This window comes from Pterocles gutturalis, unplaced genomic scaffold (assembly GCF_000699245.1).
Source record: "Pterocles gutturalis isolate BGI_N339 unplaced genomic scaffold, ASM69924v1 scaffold23072, whole genome shotgun sequence".
NCBI classification, from domain to species: Eukaryota; Metazoa; Chordata; class Aves; order Pterocliformes; family Pteroclidae; genus Pterocles; species Pterocles gutturalis.
The window spans coordinates 21,261-40,099 of NW_010116081.1; the positions used below are offsets into that span (position 1 = coordinate 21,261).

The 18,839-nt window shown below is 38.1% G+C and overlaps 1 protein-coding gene across 1 annotated transcript in view; it reads right to left on the minus strand.

Moving 5' to 3' along the window:
- The window catches only part of LOC104463182 (transcription factor TFIIIB component B'' homolog), a gene marked incomplete at its 5' end in the record, with an annotated part of 36,579 nt that extends 18,779 nt beyond the window's left edge, over window positions 1-17,800 (minus strand). Inside the window, 15 exon segments of the mRNA XM_010075405.1 lie at window positions 641-858; window positions 1,891-2,107; window positions 6,222-6,337; window positions 7,851-8,061; window positions 8,624-8,808; window positions 9,306-9,522; window positions 10,222-10,279; window positions 10,282-10,320; window positions 10,879-11,114; window positions 12,306-12,388; window positions 12,810-12,969; window positions 13,555-13,631; window positions 13,787-13,931; window positions 15,431-15,507; window positions 17,644-17,800. Coding sequence (XP_010073707.1) covers window positions 641-858; window positions 1,891-2,107; window positions 6,222-6,337; window positions 7,851-8,061; window positions 8,624-8,808; window positions 9,306-9,522; window positions 10,222-10,279; window positions 10,282-10,320; window positions 10,879-11,114; window positions 12,306-12,388; window positions 12,810-12,969; window positions 13,555-13,631; window positions 13,787-13,931; window positions 15,431-15,507; window positions 17,644-17,800 — 2,196 coding nt within the window.
- Between the last annotated feature and the right edge of the window lie 1,039 nt (window positions 17,801-18,839).

Sequence of the window (18,839 nt, forward strand, 5' to 3'; positions counted from 1 at the left end):
ATTTTGAAGCACATGGAAGTCACATGCTTTTTATGTCATGGGAACATTTCCAGCTTTCTTTTGCTAAAGCTATACTAGGAGCGCCAAACTATGATACTGCAGTTGATCTAATGTCTAGAAACTAAAACTGTTAGATGATAATTAATTATCTGCTTCAGTTTCTCAGACAGCAATCTCTTCAATAATAAGCTGCTTACTGTTTCCCTCCTCAAAATGATCGGTATGACCACTTTGGGTACCAAAAGTAATTCCAAACTTTCCCTAAAAAACATCCACCTTGGTAAACTGGTGGGGAGGGGAAACAAACAGCAGCAGAGGACACTTCCAGGATGGAGTTTCTGTTTAGGTTAATTCCACAATCCCTGTGCTCTCAATATGGCTACTTCAAAGTCCTCCCGTTTAAAATCAGAAATTCCTGTTGAAACCAAAGGTGGATCCTGGGATGGGCTGGTGGGATGTGTTCATTTTATGAGAGTGCAGGCAGGGTAAAAGAGATATCTGCAGGCATCTGGTAGAGTTCAGATGGAACACACAGGACTGACATGTTGCATGCACTCACATGCAGAACTATGGCTAATAACGAAATTTTTAAAACCGAAACCAATCAGTTCAGCTTACAAACTGAAATTCAATGGCTTACCTTGTGAGATTGCCTGAATTTTTTTCCTGAGAGGTAGAAAGATGAGAATCATCTTCTTGTTCTACTTGACTCTCACTCTCCAATGGTATCTCTGGCAACTGGAGTCTACTACCCTGTCTCATTCTTTTACAAGATGTTTCTTCAACAGAGTCTGTCAAATTGTGTTTTCTTGTAGCCTCTGAGAAGGATGCAGCTTCCACTATGTTACTAAAGTTTTGCTGAACAGAGGATACAATCACTACCATATTAAGCACCAAACATTTTTAACTGGTTTTTGTGACAAAAAGATTTAAAGAACTAAGTCTGAGGTTCTTGAAAACATGCCCAGCTGTCATCTCTGATAGCTTAGGACATTATTTTGCCCATTTTCTTTAATTTCAAGCTCTGTAGCAGAAGTGTCATTGATGGCATTATCTGTGATGCCCGAGTTCCCAGTGCCACTACTAGTTAATAGACCAAGGCCACACTCAAATTATCAAGAGCAGCAACTCTTCAGGACCTGGGAAGATGAGTAACTTTCTAAAGCTACCTATTTAAGAACAACTTGTTGGAAGGGAAAATTATTTTTTTCTGCCCTGGGAACAAACTAGGAAGAAAAAACTACAATAGTTCACAGAGCAGCATTTAAGTATTATTCAAAACACACACACAGAAACACATCCTAGAGCATAAAACAAACCAGTAGGCACATTTCTGTCAACTATGGATACTTGGCTAAAATAGTATATTAACTGAAATATTTTAGTGATCCATCTACAAAATAAGGAACATCAGATAAACTCGCTTGATGTATCGCAACTTCAGGCAGAGGAGAAACTAGTCTGGGCTAGGTTAGGCCTGTTGAGCGAATTTAAGCAGGAGGTAGTCTGAACTCTGTTCACATGCATTTCAACTTATCCGTATACTTATATGGATCTTAGGTAGTATCAGGTGTTAGACAGCTGCCTTAATTTCCATTGTTCAATGAATAACAGACATTAAGTTAATTGGTAGACAGTATTAGCATGTATTTATGATAATGCAGACTTCTGACCATATAAACTGTAAAACTTAAGATGACAGTGTACATTAAACATTTCCACAGTTTTCAGAGTCTAAGTTCATAATTTCTAATAGTGAATTAAAAAAATGAAAGAATCACATTAACCTTTTCCAGCCATGTACTGGATTTCTGTGCCATTTACAGTTCTAGGAACTTAAACACAAGAATTGAGGTATAAACTGGCTCAAAGCACATGATCAGCACTTACCATTAATACACCTGTTTTCTCTAACACCAAACAGTCTTCTGCATTTCTAGTCTCAGTGTTGTCCTCTTCTCTGTTTTCACCTTCTTCAGGATAACTTCTTTTTCTAGTAATTCTCATTAGGTTCTGCCTTGGGTTCCAGTGGGGTTCCCTCGCTTGATGCAAAAGTTCTGTATCACCCTGTTCATTTTCTTCTCTAGAACTTAATTCATCATTGGACCTACAAAAATATTTTTCAACTTTTACTTCTCAGGAACTACAAAATACACTCTACAAACTTGGCTTACTATCAAATATCTAGTATTTCCAGACACGTGAAAAACAAGATGACTTGGAGTAGTTAGCATGGATTCACAATGGGGAAGTCATGCTTAACCAACTTGGTAACCTTTTACGATGAAATGGATGATTCTACAGATGAAGGGAGAGCAGCAGATAGTGTCTACCTTGGCTACAGTAAGGCTTCTAACACCTTAACATCCTCATAGAGAAGCTGATGAAGTATGGGCTGGATGAGCAGACAAGGAGGCGCACTGAAAACTGACTGAATGGCCAGGCTCAAAGGCTGGTGGGCAGTGGCGCAAAGTCTAGTTGGAAGCCTGTAACTACAAGTGTACCCTATGGGTCAATTCTGTGTCCACTTCGGTTCAACATCTTCATTAATGATCTGGATAATGGGGCTCTTCACCCTCAGCAAGTCTGCAGATGACACAAAACTGAGAGGAGGGGCTGATACACCAAAGGGTCGTGCTGCCAACTAGAGGGACCTGGAGAAGCTGGAGAAATGGGCTGACAGTTACCTCATGAAGTTCAACAATGGGAAAGTACAAAGTCCCGCACCTGGGGAGTAACAACCCCAAGCACCAGTCATGCTGGGGGCCACACAGATGGAAAGCAGCTTTGCAGAAAAGGACCTGGTTGTCCCGATGGACACAAAGATGAACATGAGCCAGCAACGTGCCCTTGCAGCAAAGAAAACTAGCAGTGTCCTGGGCTGCATTAGAAGAAGCATTGCCAGCAGGTTGAGGGAGGTGATTCTTCTCCCTTGTTCAGCATGGGTGATGCCACACCTGGAGTACTGCAGTGGAGAAAGCCCTCAACTGGTCACAAGAGACACATGGACATACTGGAGAAAGCCCAGCAAAGGCCTATCAAAGGTGAAGGGGCTGAAGCATCTCTCCTATGACAAAAGGCTGAAAAGAGCAAGGGAGGACAGTTCAGCCTGCAAAAACAGAGGGTTTGGTGGGAGTATGTGGGGAAATCTCATCAATGTATACCTGAAAGGAAAGTGTAAATATAGATGGAGCCAGGCTCTTTCCAGTGGTGCCCAGTGACAGGACAAGAGGCAATGGGCACAAAACAAAACACAAGAGGTTCCTTCTGAACATCAGAAAATACTTTCTCACTGTGAAGGTGACCAAGCACTGGCACAGGCTGCCCAGAGAGGTGGTGGAGCGTCCATCCTTGTATCCAGTAAGACTGAGCATTAAGACTGAGCAAAATGTAGCTTATAACATAATCCAGAACTGTTACAGGTATGTCGTAGTTTCCACAACACAGCTGTTCATTCATCTTCCCCCTCCCCTCTCCCAGGGATGGGGGAGAGAATTATAGGGGTAAAGGGAAAAGAGACTCGAGGGTTAAGATAGCAAAAATTTAATAACTAAACTACAATAATATTGGAAATAATGACGATAACAATAGTAATATATCTAAATATATAAATAAGGGATACACAGTGATGCTGCTCGCCACCCAGTGACCAAGGCTCAGCCCACTCCTGGTTAATGATCCCAGAGCAAGGAGAGTCCCAAAACTGCCATCCTGGAATCGAGATAACAGCCCGAGTGTCCAAGAGATGGAGACAGCCCTGAGAGAAGGGCAACCCGGAGGTACACAACCCAGAGCAAGAGAGTACTTCCAGAGAAGACCCTCATCTATATGCCGCGCATGACGTGCATTATATGGAATAGACTACTGGCCACTTTGGGTCTCAATCCTAAACCTAAGGATTGAGGAAGTAATTGGAACCTAAGGAATCTGAGGCTAGTAATTGGGGCCATGCTCCCTCCCAGCTCCTCCGGCACAGCAGAGAAGCTGAAAAGTCCTTGACTGTCCTGGTAACAACTATAAACATCAGTACATTATCAGCCTTCTTCCCAGCACAAATCCAAAACACAGCCTCTTACTAGCTACTGTGAAAAAAGTGAACTCATTCTCAGATGAAACAGGACAATGTAAATGGCACTATGTGCCTCATATTGCACATTGATAAAAAACATCCCCTTCACCAAAGAACCACGACACTGCACATAATTTAATGAATTTCTCCTGCTGGAAATAAAAAGTGAACAGAATATATCTAAGATAGCAAGCTCATTTTTTGTTACTCTACCTACCATTTCTCAGTTACAAGTGAGTGCAAATGGCACGGCTCATTCTTCCTTACAATGGTCCACATTCATAGTGCAATGTCCTAAGAATCTATTACTGAGAAATTCAGGCAGCTAAACTCTGATTACTTGCTTCTATTCTACTCTCACCTTCAAAATACCTTCCAAAGAAGAAAACAGCCTTGAGAAAAAAATGTTGTTAAAAACTTTTATATTACCTAATGATGCCACCTAGTGGCAAGTGCTATATGAAAACAACTGGACAAATACACTAAGTTTTTAAACTCTCTTACTTAGTCAACAGGGAATGTTACCTTTCTATGGTATCCTGAATGCTTCCTACAGCATCTGTAGATAGATGTTCTTGTTCTCCCTTGCTGTGGCAGCTATGTGACTTTTTTGAGGAAGAGAGTGTTTCTGACTCCATACTTTTTGGATTTATGTCTAGGTTGTCATTCTGGGCCAAATTCCCCACAAAAAACAATACTTCCATTTCACCCTTAGATTTGAGAAAAAAAAAACCAAACAACCCAACAATATTAGCATAAAATACATCACGTGTAAAATAAAGCATTGCAAGTTATGATCAAGATGTTAACCTGAGACAAAACTTTGCTTACATACTTTCAAGTTAGTTTATGGCACCCATCACTGTTCCTTGTTCCTTTAGAGAAGGCATTTATCTAATAAAAACAGATACTATAAACAACATAGTATTTCATGAGCAACCACCAAGGAGCTCAGAAGAAAACCAGCAACAGAAATATAGCATGCAGGTAACTCATGAACATGACTGAAATTTGAAAGTTTAAGTGAACAGAAGTCTAGATCTTATCAATGTGTCATTAACAGAATTTTAGACCACCTCATATTAGGGTGCAAGTATTAAACAAGAATGTAGTTTTTACTAGTCTAAAATTAATTTAATTAATTAATTTAAACATTTAAAACAGCATATTTAGATATCAGCTGATGTGAAACCAAGCATCAGAAAGTAGTCGGAAATACTGGAACAAATTCTCACTTTTGAGGAAAGAGGTTCCTCAGATTCCTCTGCCACAGGTAGATTCTCTCCTTCATTTGCTTCTTGCTCAACTGGAGCAGCAAGATTTTGTGCCACTGGAGATTCTTTTTCGCTATATACTCTTTCTAGGTTTGGTCTAGTTCTTGGAGATTCATTCCTTATGAATTGTCCTGGTCTCAGAGCACCCAGCTTGCCTTCTTGGGAAGTGGCTTTTTCAGCACTAGTGAATTTAAAGCAAATAAAAACAAACAAAAAAACCCATCCAAAATTATTTCTATCGAATTCAGTTGGAAAGGGAAACAAGTCATTTTGCATTCATTAAGTTTTGAATCAACACTTAAAACAGAGGGTTAGACACTGATACACTGTTGTGTTTAAAATCAATAAAATTATCTTTTCAGATATATATTTCTCATTTTGGGCATTTATGGTTAACACACGGTAAGGTATAACAAGATTTCTTTGTCAAAGCATTTTTAATATCAAGAAAAAAAGTTGTGTTGATAACTATACCACCATCCAAGTATCTGCAGTCTAACACTTGCTTAAGGTCTTAGTTTAACAGGAACAATAAAATAGAAGAGCACACTGGGATCAATGAAAGACACACCTCTGAAATTTTCATCCGTTACATGTATGATGCTGTATATGCAAATACAAACCCAATAAAAGAAAAGCTTCGTCAAAAAGAGCTATGAGCTCACACAGATCAAGTATATACCAGATAACAACAAGTAGTTCAGCTCAACTGAAAATGTGCTCTGAAAACACGGGAAGAGGATGCATGTAGGCACTGAAAATTTCCCATTGGAGAAAGACAGGTAACAAGCAACAAAAGAATTGACACAGGCAAAGGTGCTTCATTATGCACCAAATGAAAGCCTTTTGAATCCAATTTTCCTAAATTCTAAACTCACCTGGTTTGTTCACACAACCTGTTTTCAGAAATACAGGGCACCTGAGGCTCCTCTTGATGTTCCTGTTCTTGTTTGCTCAATACATCTGCTTGACATAATACAGCTTCATTTTCACCCTTTAATTTGCAATTAAAAAAAGCATAAAGAAAAAGAGAATCAAGCAAGTTTTTAAAACAGAACTGTATTTTATAAAAAAAAATATAAACTACAGATCTCTGTGCTATTTTCCCAATCTGAATCAAGAAAAGGATCATGTCATACTTATTGAGAGTAATCTGCCTGAGCACATAATTCAATACACAGGCAAGCAGGAAAAGAAGTCTTCTTAGTACTGGGCTACCTAAAGCTAGGCTCTTAAACACTATATGCACCCAAGCATTATGGGTAAACGCTTTTCTATTTAGCATTCAATCAACTTTCTGTTACATGGAGTACTATGGAAACAAAATACTATGGCAAATGGAAAAACCTTTGAAAACTGCACAGCACAGACACACCCAAACCAGCATAATGTAACCTCAGATTCAGAAGGGTTATTAGTTTTATTTCTGTATTTATCACATTGGTTCTACAAAGAAGACACTCAAACACATCACTCAGCACTCCAGGTCTGCAGCAGCTTTGTCAGTACAGAGGAAAATCAGACCTGCTGTGGTTCTACAGAATTGCATGACACAGAGCAGATGTACGTGCATGGTTCTCAGGCCACAGCTATAGAGTAGCCAAAGCTGAACTGCAAACAACAATCTCAGCTAGGGCTGAGCTGACACCGCAGCACAGAGGGAGACTACAGATACGGTACACATTCTGGGAATGCAGTACACAAGTACTCCAAGCTAGTTCTACACAGGTTCAAGAACAAAACCAGCTATAACCACTCCAAAAAAAAAAAAAAAAGTCACTCTTACAAAGTTTAACTGCGTTTGATGTCTAAGGCAAGTCTACGCAGACATACCTACATCCATGAAATGATTCATGAGCAACCCACAAAATAATTACAGAGTTCATCATACTATAATGGCTTTCGAGTATTTCAATACCTTTTACAGTGCCTAGCAAACTGTCTGTGGGGATACACAGTGTAGATGATTGACTCACTTTACCTGTGTAAAGTAGAGGAGTGTCAGGCACTGTAGTGGTGAAGCCACTCAAAGCTTATCAAATTAATGAGACTCTTTAAAAACAAACAAACAAAAAAAAACAAACCCTAAAAACACAAACACAGAAAAAATGGCTATCCTCTGCCTTCCCTTTATACTCCTCAGACTTGATTCAATCCAAACATGAAAGATAAAATGAGCAAATAGGCTAATTTTTATGAATTGCAACATAAAACACATTTTTATTCTAGAGTTCACCTTAAATGTGCTCAATCTTTTTTTCTATAATACAATACAATAAAAATCAGATCCTCATTTTCCAAAAGACATTAATAGTACAAGTTGCAGACTTCACTGATTTCATACCTGCAATACCTCAACATACCAGGGTTTGGGAATTTTTTCATCTAGTATGGTGTCTCAGCTTCAGGGAATGCAACTTAAATGCTCTAGTTTAACTTCAGAAAATAGAACTCACAACTTGGAACCATACTTTGGAAGGCAAAGCACTTATTCTTATTAAACTTACGATGACAGTATTGGCAGACTCATCTTTTTGCAATACCAACTGCTCTGCTTCAGGCTTCTTCTCCCTCTCCTTTTCTGATATTTGTAATTCCTTCTTTCCAACAGCTCTTCCCAAGTTTGGCTTGTACCTCTGGAATCTGCTCTGCACTAACTGGACAGGTTGAAGAGGTGTTTGTTTACTTTCTTCATCAGCAGTATTTTTGCTATCAATGCTAAGTCAGACAGAAAAAAAATAAATCCGAAACTTAATACAAAAGCATGTCATTGGCAAACACAGATTCACTATATTTACATACAAAAAACAGCTGAGTTTTAAAAACAAACCATGCAAACATAAAGTTCTGATGCATTTAAGTTAGGAACACAAAATTTTGTCTCAGAAAAATTTTCAAAGCACTAGTCTCCTAACTACTTCCACAACAGAATTAACTAACTCGCTGCAGGCACTAAGTTACTGTCTGCTTATTATTATAAAGTCAAAGCAATTTTCACATGATTTCTCTGATAAGCAAACTAGTATTCCTCTGTGTACGTGAAATGAATCTAGTGTTTCAGATGACGAAACAGTTGTAAAATGAATGATCAATAATTTAATGCTTAGCATAGAAGTAAGTGGAATTTCAGTATCACTAGTGTCAAAAGTATGAGAACTGAGATTTTGTTCAGCATTTTTATTAGATTTTCTTTGACAGTTAGCAATCCCTTGACACAAAGATTTCCTTTTAAAATACTTTCATTGTTACAGTCAAGCTACTTTTGTTTCTAAGCCCTTACACTGCATCAGTAGTTGAGGTGTCATCTTGGTTAATTTCAGGTAGATAAAACTTGAGTTCACCATCCTCTGATCTTGAAAATGTCTTTGGTGACTTACAACTTGGCCTCTCAGAAACCTCAGAGCCAAACGACTTCTCCTTTCCTAAGGATTCCAATGGTTCCAGGACCTCATATTTTCCTGCTTTCTGAAAAATGTAAACACAAGAACCAGAAAAAGTCATGATACTAAGCCAAAAGGAGACATGACGATGTCCACGAAGTCTTGTACTAATCACGCTCTGAAGTGTTTCCTGCAAAAACCCCTCTATAACTGCTCATTAATAATTACCTAGTCTTTCCAGGACAAACACACATTTGTTTCTTTTAAATAAAATAGCTTGAAATCTAGATTTCTTCTTTGCATCTTCTATTAATATTTTTCTTTCTTCACTGTCAACTCTACAAGGTGACCTCAGGTCAGAAAGACATACGAATACACAATATGATGTACAGAATGGATGTAATCTTTTTCTCCTCACATACAACCAAGTGGAAAGTACAGGAGTCTTCTTGCAGCAAATTTTAGCTTTTGAAAAAATTGTTTCAAAAAAGATTAACTTTGTATTTTTTAAATAATCAGTATTTCATGTCACAAACCCAAAAGCTCAAATATAACTAAAGAAAAAAAAAAAGAAAGCCTTACAGCTGTATCAGGAAGGATGCTACATTCACTGTCATGCTGTGTCAAACCTCCTTCCTTGTTGGTCCCTTTCTGTGATACACCTTTATTGTTTATATCCAGCACTTCCTTTCTACTAGTCGTGTTTCTTAAATTTGGCTTTGGTCTCTGGAATCGACCCCTCAGTAGCCGAGCTGATGATACAGCAGTTTTCTCCTTTTCCTTCCGAGGACCAGACTCCCTACAAAAACAACAAAGAACAATCAAAGGCATGGGACAACAGTGGTTCTTCAAGTCATGTATGACATCACTGTATTTAGCTCTCTTCAATACAGTAGCCAAGTATAAAATTCCTTAGCTTTCTTAGTGACGTTGTGAAAAAAGATTCAGTAAAAGCACATTAAATACCACCAAAAGCCTGTGTATCTTACAAATAGCTAAATAAAGATAAGTTAAAGATGCAATTTATGCAACTTCCAGTCACACTTTGAAAGGAATATAAACATTTTACAAACGCTTTTCTTTGTCTAATCATGTTTAAAACTACCCAGTAGCTTTACAGCACCGTTGGTTTTTCTGTTTTTTCCAGAGGACACTTTAGTAAGAAACCAAAACCTATACTCAAGGATTGACATAAGCACAGAGGGATGCACTGTTAGGACCAACACAGAGAAGATAACCACATGAACTGAGCATCAGAAAACTATTTATCTGAAAACTGGGCTCACAATCCAAAGACCAGCATCCAGCAGCATCTATATTTAGGGCTTTCAAGCTCTTCAGGTTTTGTTTGTTTAAGTCTAGTACTGTCTTAATTAAACATCTCATTATAGATATAAAACTTAGTTTTAATGCTGGAGTTGAACAAAAAAGGGAAGAATATCTAGAGATATTGATGGTTTTGAACTATCCCTTCTCTTCACTTAATAAATAACCTTACCCTGTATTGAAATCCGAAACCTGTTTCAAGATATCTGACAATCCTTTTTCGCTTTCATATCTTTCTGCTTCTGAGGACTTTTCTTGGGAACATTGCCTTCTATGTACTGAGTTTGTCTCAGAATCTGTAGAAACATTCCCTTCTACTATCACACTGGATGGCTGAGTGTCTTCATGAACCATCACATCCTAAAAGGAATAAAGGTTTCACTCTATTAAGATGAAATATTTGCTTGACCTCTCTTTCAGAAGAGCATGGGGAAAAGCAAAAGTTTATTTTAGTATCTCTTACAGAAACATTAAAAAAATCTCCCTCTTGCTTCCTGTGCCTCCAACTAGTATCAGTAGATACTTTAAGAGTAATAATTTGTTATTCTTCTATATACTTTCTATCTGAACTAGTCTCTTTTCCAAGAGACCTTTTTTCTCTGCACTTCTGTTTTCAGATCTGGTATCACAAATCACACAACAAAGTGAGATATAATCCATCTACCCATGGCAAACAGAACCCAAGTGCAAGCGTGAGGCAATTTTATGACAATTCAGTTTATTCTGAAGAATAAACAAAGCAAGCAAAGGCTATGCTTACAAATTCTGTGGTATGATCCTAGATCTTTAGGACCCAGTAGAAGTGTGCCTAAGTAACTGCTCAAGAAACTTACATTTTTCAGACATGGGTCGTTGTTTTCATCCCTGTGGTGTATCACACCTTCTTCTACTTCTCCACCTTCAGTTTTCTTCTCTTCAGGATCTTTTTTATCTGTCAGGTCTTTTTGCCTTGCAACAGTTCTTCCTAGGTTTGGTTTTGGTCTTTGCACTCTGCCTCTCTTTAGAGGTGTTGGTTTCAGCACACTCAGTATGCTGTCTACTTGTAAACCAGCTGTTTCATCAGCTCTGGAAAAAACATGTAAGATCTGTAAGTACATATCACATCTGAAAGTGGGAGGAAACTTGGAGAAGTGATATCTTTTCTTTTTTTTTTTTTTAAACAGTTATTTACAGACACTTATCTAAAATGGAACTATGCTTTAGCACCTTCATGAAACAATACAGTTATAAGTGTTATCTGCTAGAGACTGAAAAAGTACCTGACAAGTTTAAACTTATGTTTGCCCTGTTCTTTTTCTTTTCCCACTGGAGACAGGACACCACACTAGACAGACCTTTTTCTGACCCATAATGGCTCTTGTATTCCTATCTAGTCGAGAAGCAGATGGACCTAATTTAATAAAGAGTTAAAAAAATCACAAACATTCAGAAAATACATAAATAACTTCACAATCTTACTAATGTAAAAATATCAGATGCACATTACTACAACTCTCAGATGCCTCCCTGAGCATCAAATTACACAGCATGTTAATGAAAGAAATAACCGCTAAAGTATTTTTATGCCAACTATCAAACCCAGTTTACCTCCCTTCATCCTCTTCAGCTATCCCCCTTTAAAAACAAAAGTTTGGAGGTTTTTTTGTTGCTGTTGTTGCTTTGTTGTTTGGGATTTTTTTTTGGGGGAATGGCCTTTTTGGTTGTTTTGTTTTTTCCTTTTTTATTTTTTTTTTTAACAATCTCTCCTGTAAAACATATTCCTCCTTTTACACTACAGCTGTCATTTCTCCACTGAAGAGAAATATATGACATGCTTCCTAATTAACATTAGCTAATTAATACATGGTCATTAACGTTCCCACATGTTGGAACTTTTTCTCCTAATACCAGACACCTAACACTTAACTACACTTTAAGAACAAACACTTATTTCCTATTGTTCAAATACTTGACCACCAAAACTGGTGCATTTCAGTATTAAAGCTAGTGGAGAAGGCTTGTTTTAGTCTTCAAGAGACTAACTTTTCAAGTTTTTTGGCATTTATCATGACTGACATTCCATTTAAAAGTACTGTTTTAAAAATGTTTAACGTATTTGTTTCATGCATTAAAAAAGATTCCTATTCTTCCCTCAAATTCTATCTCATTGTTTCTTCAGAAACTTCTACAATTACCACATTATGTGATACTACCAGAAGTGAGAAGGATGTCATATTGCTGAAGAGCAATATGTCTTCTCACTTTTCACATACTTACTGAGACACTCTCTCCAGGATTTTTTCATCTTTTTCTGCAGCTTCTTCACTGGTAGCATCAGACCTATTACTTTGGTCAGTACTCTGAATAGAAATAGAACATTAAAACATTAACTCTCTTACATTATAATGTGTAGCATTACCTAACACACCAGGTAACTGTCCGTAACAGGATATAAAATGGATTGCTTATGACAACACACAGACAATTACAGGGCACATTTCACATAGTCAGAAAGGTGCAGTAAAATCTACATCAAAGAATTAAAGCGGAATTCACTGCAGGACATGAAAGATTACTGGCATCTACCATTTCTGTGACAAGCTCCCAGCTTAGCTGAGGCCTGTAAGCAATATCACACTGTCACTGCAGGTTAAGTAAGTGGTTGATTCCTGGTCATAATGAGGTGAAAAGAAAGAAAAGAAAAAAAAGAAGATAACGTTGTTGCATCCAGCAGCTTTTTAGCTAACACATTATCTCCAATTATTTTACTCTATTAAATACCTTTTCAGATTCCCCCTTAGGCTGTGGATGGGACATTTTGTCATTTCCTGCATCTTTTTCAGGCTCTTCCTTCCTTCCAGACGCTCTTGAAACATTAGGCTTAAATCTCTGTCGACATCCTCTAACTATTGAGTTTGTAATTACATTTTTTTCAGGTTCTCTGCACAAAGGATCCACAACAGTGACATTTACTCCATAATATTCAAGCCTATGTAATACTCAATGACTTGCACAGGTTTCTCTACTGGAACTGGGTTGTCTTTGGAATGATTTGCACAAATTTACGCAAGTTTCTTCATATTAGAACCAAACTTAGAGTGAGTCTTACAGACTAAACTAAAACTGAATTTATCTACCTATTAAAAAGGTATGAAGTTATCACACAGGGGAGGAACCTAGCTAGACTGCATACCATAGCTGCTTCTGCAAGTGTCAGAAGCAGAGCCATTAGCTGGCAACTGAAGGTCGGAGGAAGGCAAAGTCGTGGTTCTCACCTTTCCCTCTTCCCCCTCCCTAATTCCAAACATAGTTGGTACTTCATAAAGTAATGTTTTCCTCACCTTCTCAGAAAAGAAGCACATACCTTCTACCATAATACCTCTTGATCTCATCCACGAAAATGCCAAAGTAAAATTTAAGATTTATATTAAAACTTCACAATTACTGTTGTCTTTTTATAACAGCACTATACAGAATTAACAATTATAGTCAGTTAATTCCAGGAGACTGGAAAATCAATACTTACTCAGATTTAGTATCCAAATCCATGTTTTCTACTTCTGTGGCTTCATTTCTGTTTCTTCTACTGTCTTCCTCAGAGCACTGCAATTGAGGCAAGGAGTATTACTCTTGGACAAGTGTAGAGATACCTCAGAAGCAGTTCTTAGAATACTACTTGTTAGAGTGTAGCTGGTTCACGGTATCAGCAGACACAACATCAAGACCACAGCATATCAAGCAACATTCCTCCTTCTGACCTTTTCATCTGCATTCACAAGGTTTGAAGATGAAGTCTCAGCTTCCATTTTCTCTTGGGTTGCTGCTTCTCTCCTTCCAGATGACCTCACTAAATTGGGTTTAGGTCTTTGCAAGTGCCCTCTGTCTGATGGCTTTTCAGTTTTCCTTGAGATATAGAAAGAGGTGGTATATATTATCACCAAAGAGAAAGACTTATATCATGTACTTCAAGAGCACCACAGACTGCACGGGTAATGCAGCAAGACAATAAACTGAACAAAAATTAGATTACATCTTTCTGATATTAGAAGATATGCTACTACTTAATGCAAAGAATGTCAAATAAACCTTAACAACTCTGCTGGCTTTCAGGGGAATCGACTTAAAAATATCTGAAGGAAGCACTTTTTGCTGTTAAATTAATAGGAATACCTCTTCCGCTAGAGATTCACAATTTATGTCAGTGTGAACAGGCTGACTGATTTCAATAAACAGAAATCTGCTCCAAAGTGAAGCAGATTTGCTTCATATACAAAATTTTGCATCTGCCTCTCCTGTCCCTCCATCCCCTTCCAAAGCTATCTCACTCACAGAACTTTTTTCAAACACCTTGTCCTACTGCCAACATCCATACATTATTGAAGAATGGAGTATATACATCAATCTCTGTGTCGTTAACCACTGCAATAGAGTGTCCCAGGATTCACACACAGTTTGACAGAGCCCTACAGCTTATCAGTAATCTTCAGATCGGGAACTACTACCTTTTCTTATGTTCTTCCTAAGACAGGACAAACAAAGCTTTGACAGTGTTACCATAACAGTGAGGTGCCCTTCAATAAACAAAAGACAGAAGCATGAAAAACAATTTAGCATTAACTATTAGCCCATCCCTAAATCACCTTTAAAGAACTGTATCACGGAATAGGAAGTCGATGATCACACAAAAATGGAAACATTAGGCACAGACTTCTTTAAACACCACTGCTCCATTACAGCAATAAATGTAAGAAATATTCACAAAGATTAACGTCATAAAGGAGCGCAGGTAAGAGAGACAGCTTGGAGTATCTTCTGGAGAGGTGTGTCTCAACTTGGACTCTTGTACTGAGTTCCAAAGAGCAACGGTTTCCAATCAGGAAGGCATGAATACACTATACACATGATGCATACAGCTAATAAGCGCTGATGGAAAACCGCAAGTTTCAAAGAATCCAGTGAGGCCCTTTTATAAAAAAACCCCAATTTTCACAACCAAGGTTCATCCACAAAATGGCAGAAATTCAGAAAAATCTCTTGTTCTTACTGGAATCCAGTAAGGCCCTTTTATAAAAAAACCCCACCCAATTTTCACAACCAAGGTTCATCCACAAAATGGCAGAAATTCAGAAAAATCTCTTGTTCTTACTGACTGTAGAGGGGCTAGCTTTTTTGGAAGCCTAGTTAAGTCCTTCTCATTGTTCCCATCTAGCATTTTAAATCTTAGTCAAAGCACTGCTCCTCAGCAATCAAAATTCCTATCAAAAAACTTCACTGAATATGGGAAAATGTTATTATGATCTACTGATTAGTCCAACCTACTATGGCCAATCAGAATTATATTCAAATTAACTAAACGCAGGTTTAGCTCAAGTACCACTGCAAGGTAAAATAATTCTACTTACATGACTTCACAGTGAGAATCACTTTTTGATGCACTCTGGTTTTCTTCTGGTCTATGTAAATCATGTATGTCTTTTTTCTGAGTAAGGAAAAAAAGAATGTTGTAGAAAAGAAACAATTGATGTAGAACCACCCTTTGCTGTAATGTAAAGAAAACCAGAAAGAAGAACAAGATTCACAGAATGGCTGATGTTGGAAGGGACCTCTGGAGATCATCTGGTCCAAGCCCTGGCTCAAGCAGGGCCACCTTAGAGCTGGTTGCCCAATGCCATATCCAGGCAGCTGTTGAGTATCTGCAAGGATGGACACTACACCACCTCTCTGGGCAACCTATGCCAGTGCTTGGTCACCTTCACAGTGAGAAAGTATTTTCTGATGTTCAGAAGGAACATCTTTTGTTTCATTTTGTGCCCACTGCCTCTTGTCCTGTCACTGGGGACCACTGGAAAGAGCCTGGCTCTGTCCTCTTTGTACCCTCCCTTTAGGTTTTTAGATAGATATTGAAGACATCCCCCTGAGCCTTCTCTTTCTCCTAGAGAGCACTGTAGGTTTTTAGATAGATATTGAGCCTTCTCTTTCTCCTAGAGAGCACTGACCAGCACTCTGAAAATAAAAAAACAATCAGACAACATAGCAAACTAACCACAATTACAGCAAACATCTTACGGAATATATTTAATAAATTAAGGTAAAAGCCTACTGCAGAAAAACATTTGTCTACTTTATTTGCCTCTTTAATAATACAAATAGAACCATATTTCAGATCGCTGGCTGGCTGCGTATTTTTAGTTTTAGGTGACTCATTATGGTCATATACTTCTAAAGTAAATTAACCACAGCAGGCCAAAAGAATTAGAACTGACATTAAAAGTCTTCTGAAATTATCAGGTTTAGATATTATTATGCCTTTTTCTCATGTCAAACAGCCATAATTACTCAGCCAAACAGCTTAGGTACCCAGTCTACTGACATCCCTATAATCGGTCAGTGCATAGAATACATTGCCCTGTTCAGTTCATTGATTTTTATAAAAATTATAACATTTTCAACCACAGGCATTCAGTATTGGTGAAGATCCAAAGTAGCTGATTTTCCATTAAGATAAAGACATTATTTTTGGTAACAGGATCTAAATTAAAAGCCAAAGGACAAATAATTTGCCCGTTACATTAGGGAAATGCTAACACTTAGAATTTCCTAATCTCTACCACAAACTTTAGTCAGAAGATCACTCTTGATCTTAGAAAGCATAAGAGAAAGGATTTAATTCCCCCTCAGCACTAGTCTTTAAACAGTGTGATATTAAGTTCCAAAAATGACAATTACGCAAGGATATAAGAATGATCAGACAAGTGGAACTTTCTCTACACGAGGAGGAATGTAAGATTAGGACTCCTCAGCTTTAAAACAACATTGTTGGAGAGAGGAAAAAGGGGCATTATAAACAAGAAGACGAACAGGAACTTAACAATGGAAGTACAGTGCACATTAAACTAGCAGGCATCAGGCTTAAAACAATCCAAAAAATACACTTTTTAAATTAAGTGAATAATTAAAGAAATTAACTCTCAGGCAGAGTATGCAATTTATGACAAAAGCACATATAAATGCAAAAAAGTAGCTAGACAAACTTAGGAGTAAGAGGTGCATCAAGGGTTTCAAAAGAATCTAGACCTAATCTCAGGAAGTTTCTAAACTACTGGACCTGGTTAGAACATATCCAAAGAAAGATCATTCAATCTTGGTCCAGCTTCTCATATCTTTCCTGAATCACGTTATGGCAGCCAGTACCAGTGGACAAGAGTTCACACAAGTTTTCATTCTGAGGCAGCACAAACAACACAATGTTCATCCTGCTCAAATCAGTTTCCAACATCGTGTTAATAACTGTACAGTAGCAAAACCTTGCTCCACGGTTTTACTGTTGATATTTTCCTACCTCATTTTTGAATTATTAAAGTGTTCATCTGTTTAAACTGTCTATGAGACAAGCCAAGCATGCACACTATACTATCTGAATAAACTCAGTGTAACAGCCTACTCATTAAAGCCAGCCAATATTTAAGTTGTGGTGATCTTCTCAGGCTTGTTGCCTTTTTTCCATCTAGTGGTAAAGACACCACTAAAACAACCAAAAAATGCTTTAGATTTACAAAAACACTTTTAATGGTAGAAAGATTTTAAGAAGCAAGAATTACATGAAAAATAAAAATACCTTTGTTTCTCTAGTTTCTTCAGATTGTCTTTCTTTGCTTCTAATCTTTGAAACCAGTAACTCTGAAATCTGGCTTTCCTGTGATGCACCATCTGTAACATCTAGGGCTCTCAGTTTAGTAGATTCCATTTCTAGCATATCATAGCTATTTTCAAAGCTGAAAGCAATAAAAGCATACAAAAACATTATATTAGTGTATTTTAATTAAAAAGCTGTTATTATTTACAGATAGATCAGGTTGCAGAGAAAAATTTTGCAATATTGACATTAAATAACTACCTGGGTGCCAGAGAATGACAAATTTTAGTGATATTTGCAGGATATGAGATTTAAAACAACATTTGTACTTTTGTAATGCTATTACAAGAAGTTAGAATTCCATATGAATACTACAGACTAAACAGTTTTTTAAGACAAGACTTTACTAATATGAACACTGTATGCAGAAGCTTTTTTCCCCTGATCTTCTGTAAAAACTTATGTTCAGTTCAAAGACAAATACTATTCCTTCATATGCTTCCAATAAGGTATTAAAGCACATAAAAGTTTCTGGGAATCTGTACGAAATATCAAACAATTGCAATAGAGCTAAATACAACAATTATCACACAAAATTCTGAAGTAGCACTAACGGCTTCATAATTACTTCTTAGATTTACCACTTTCTTACATAACAAGTTGTTGTGGTTTTGTGTGGTGGGTTTGTCTGGTAGCAGGGAGGGGCCACAGTACTGGCTCCTGTAAGCACCTGCTAAGGGCTTCCCTGGACTCCAGCTCTGCTGGCAGCAAGAGAGGGGCTGCAGTGGCAGCCCCTCCAAGTAACTGCTAAGGGTTTCCCTAGCTGCAAGTCTGCTCTGGTGGCAAGGGAGGGGTTACAGTGGTGGCTCCTGTAAGCGACTGTTAAGGGTTCACCCCCACCCCCTGGCTCCAAGGGTTTAGTAACCAGGAGGGGGAGTGGGGAAAGGAGTACCACCGATCCAGCCCCTGTGAGAAACAACTGGAAGTTTCCCCAGCTTCAGGCTGGACCCACCCCAGGCCAGGGCTGAGCCAATCAGCGCCTCTGCGAATAACATATAACATATTTAAGAGGGGGCACGAAACATGGGTGTTGGCGCGGCCCCGGGCACGGCCCGGCTCAGGCGGGCTGGTCAGGCTGTCCAGACACCCGCTCAGCTTCTGTGAACCGACCTGCCATA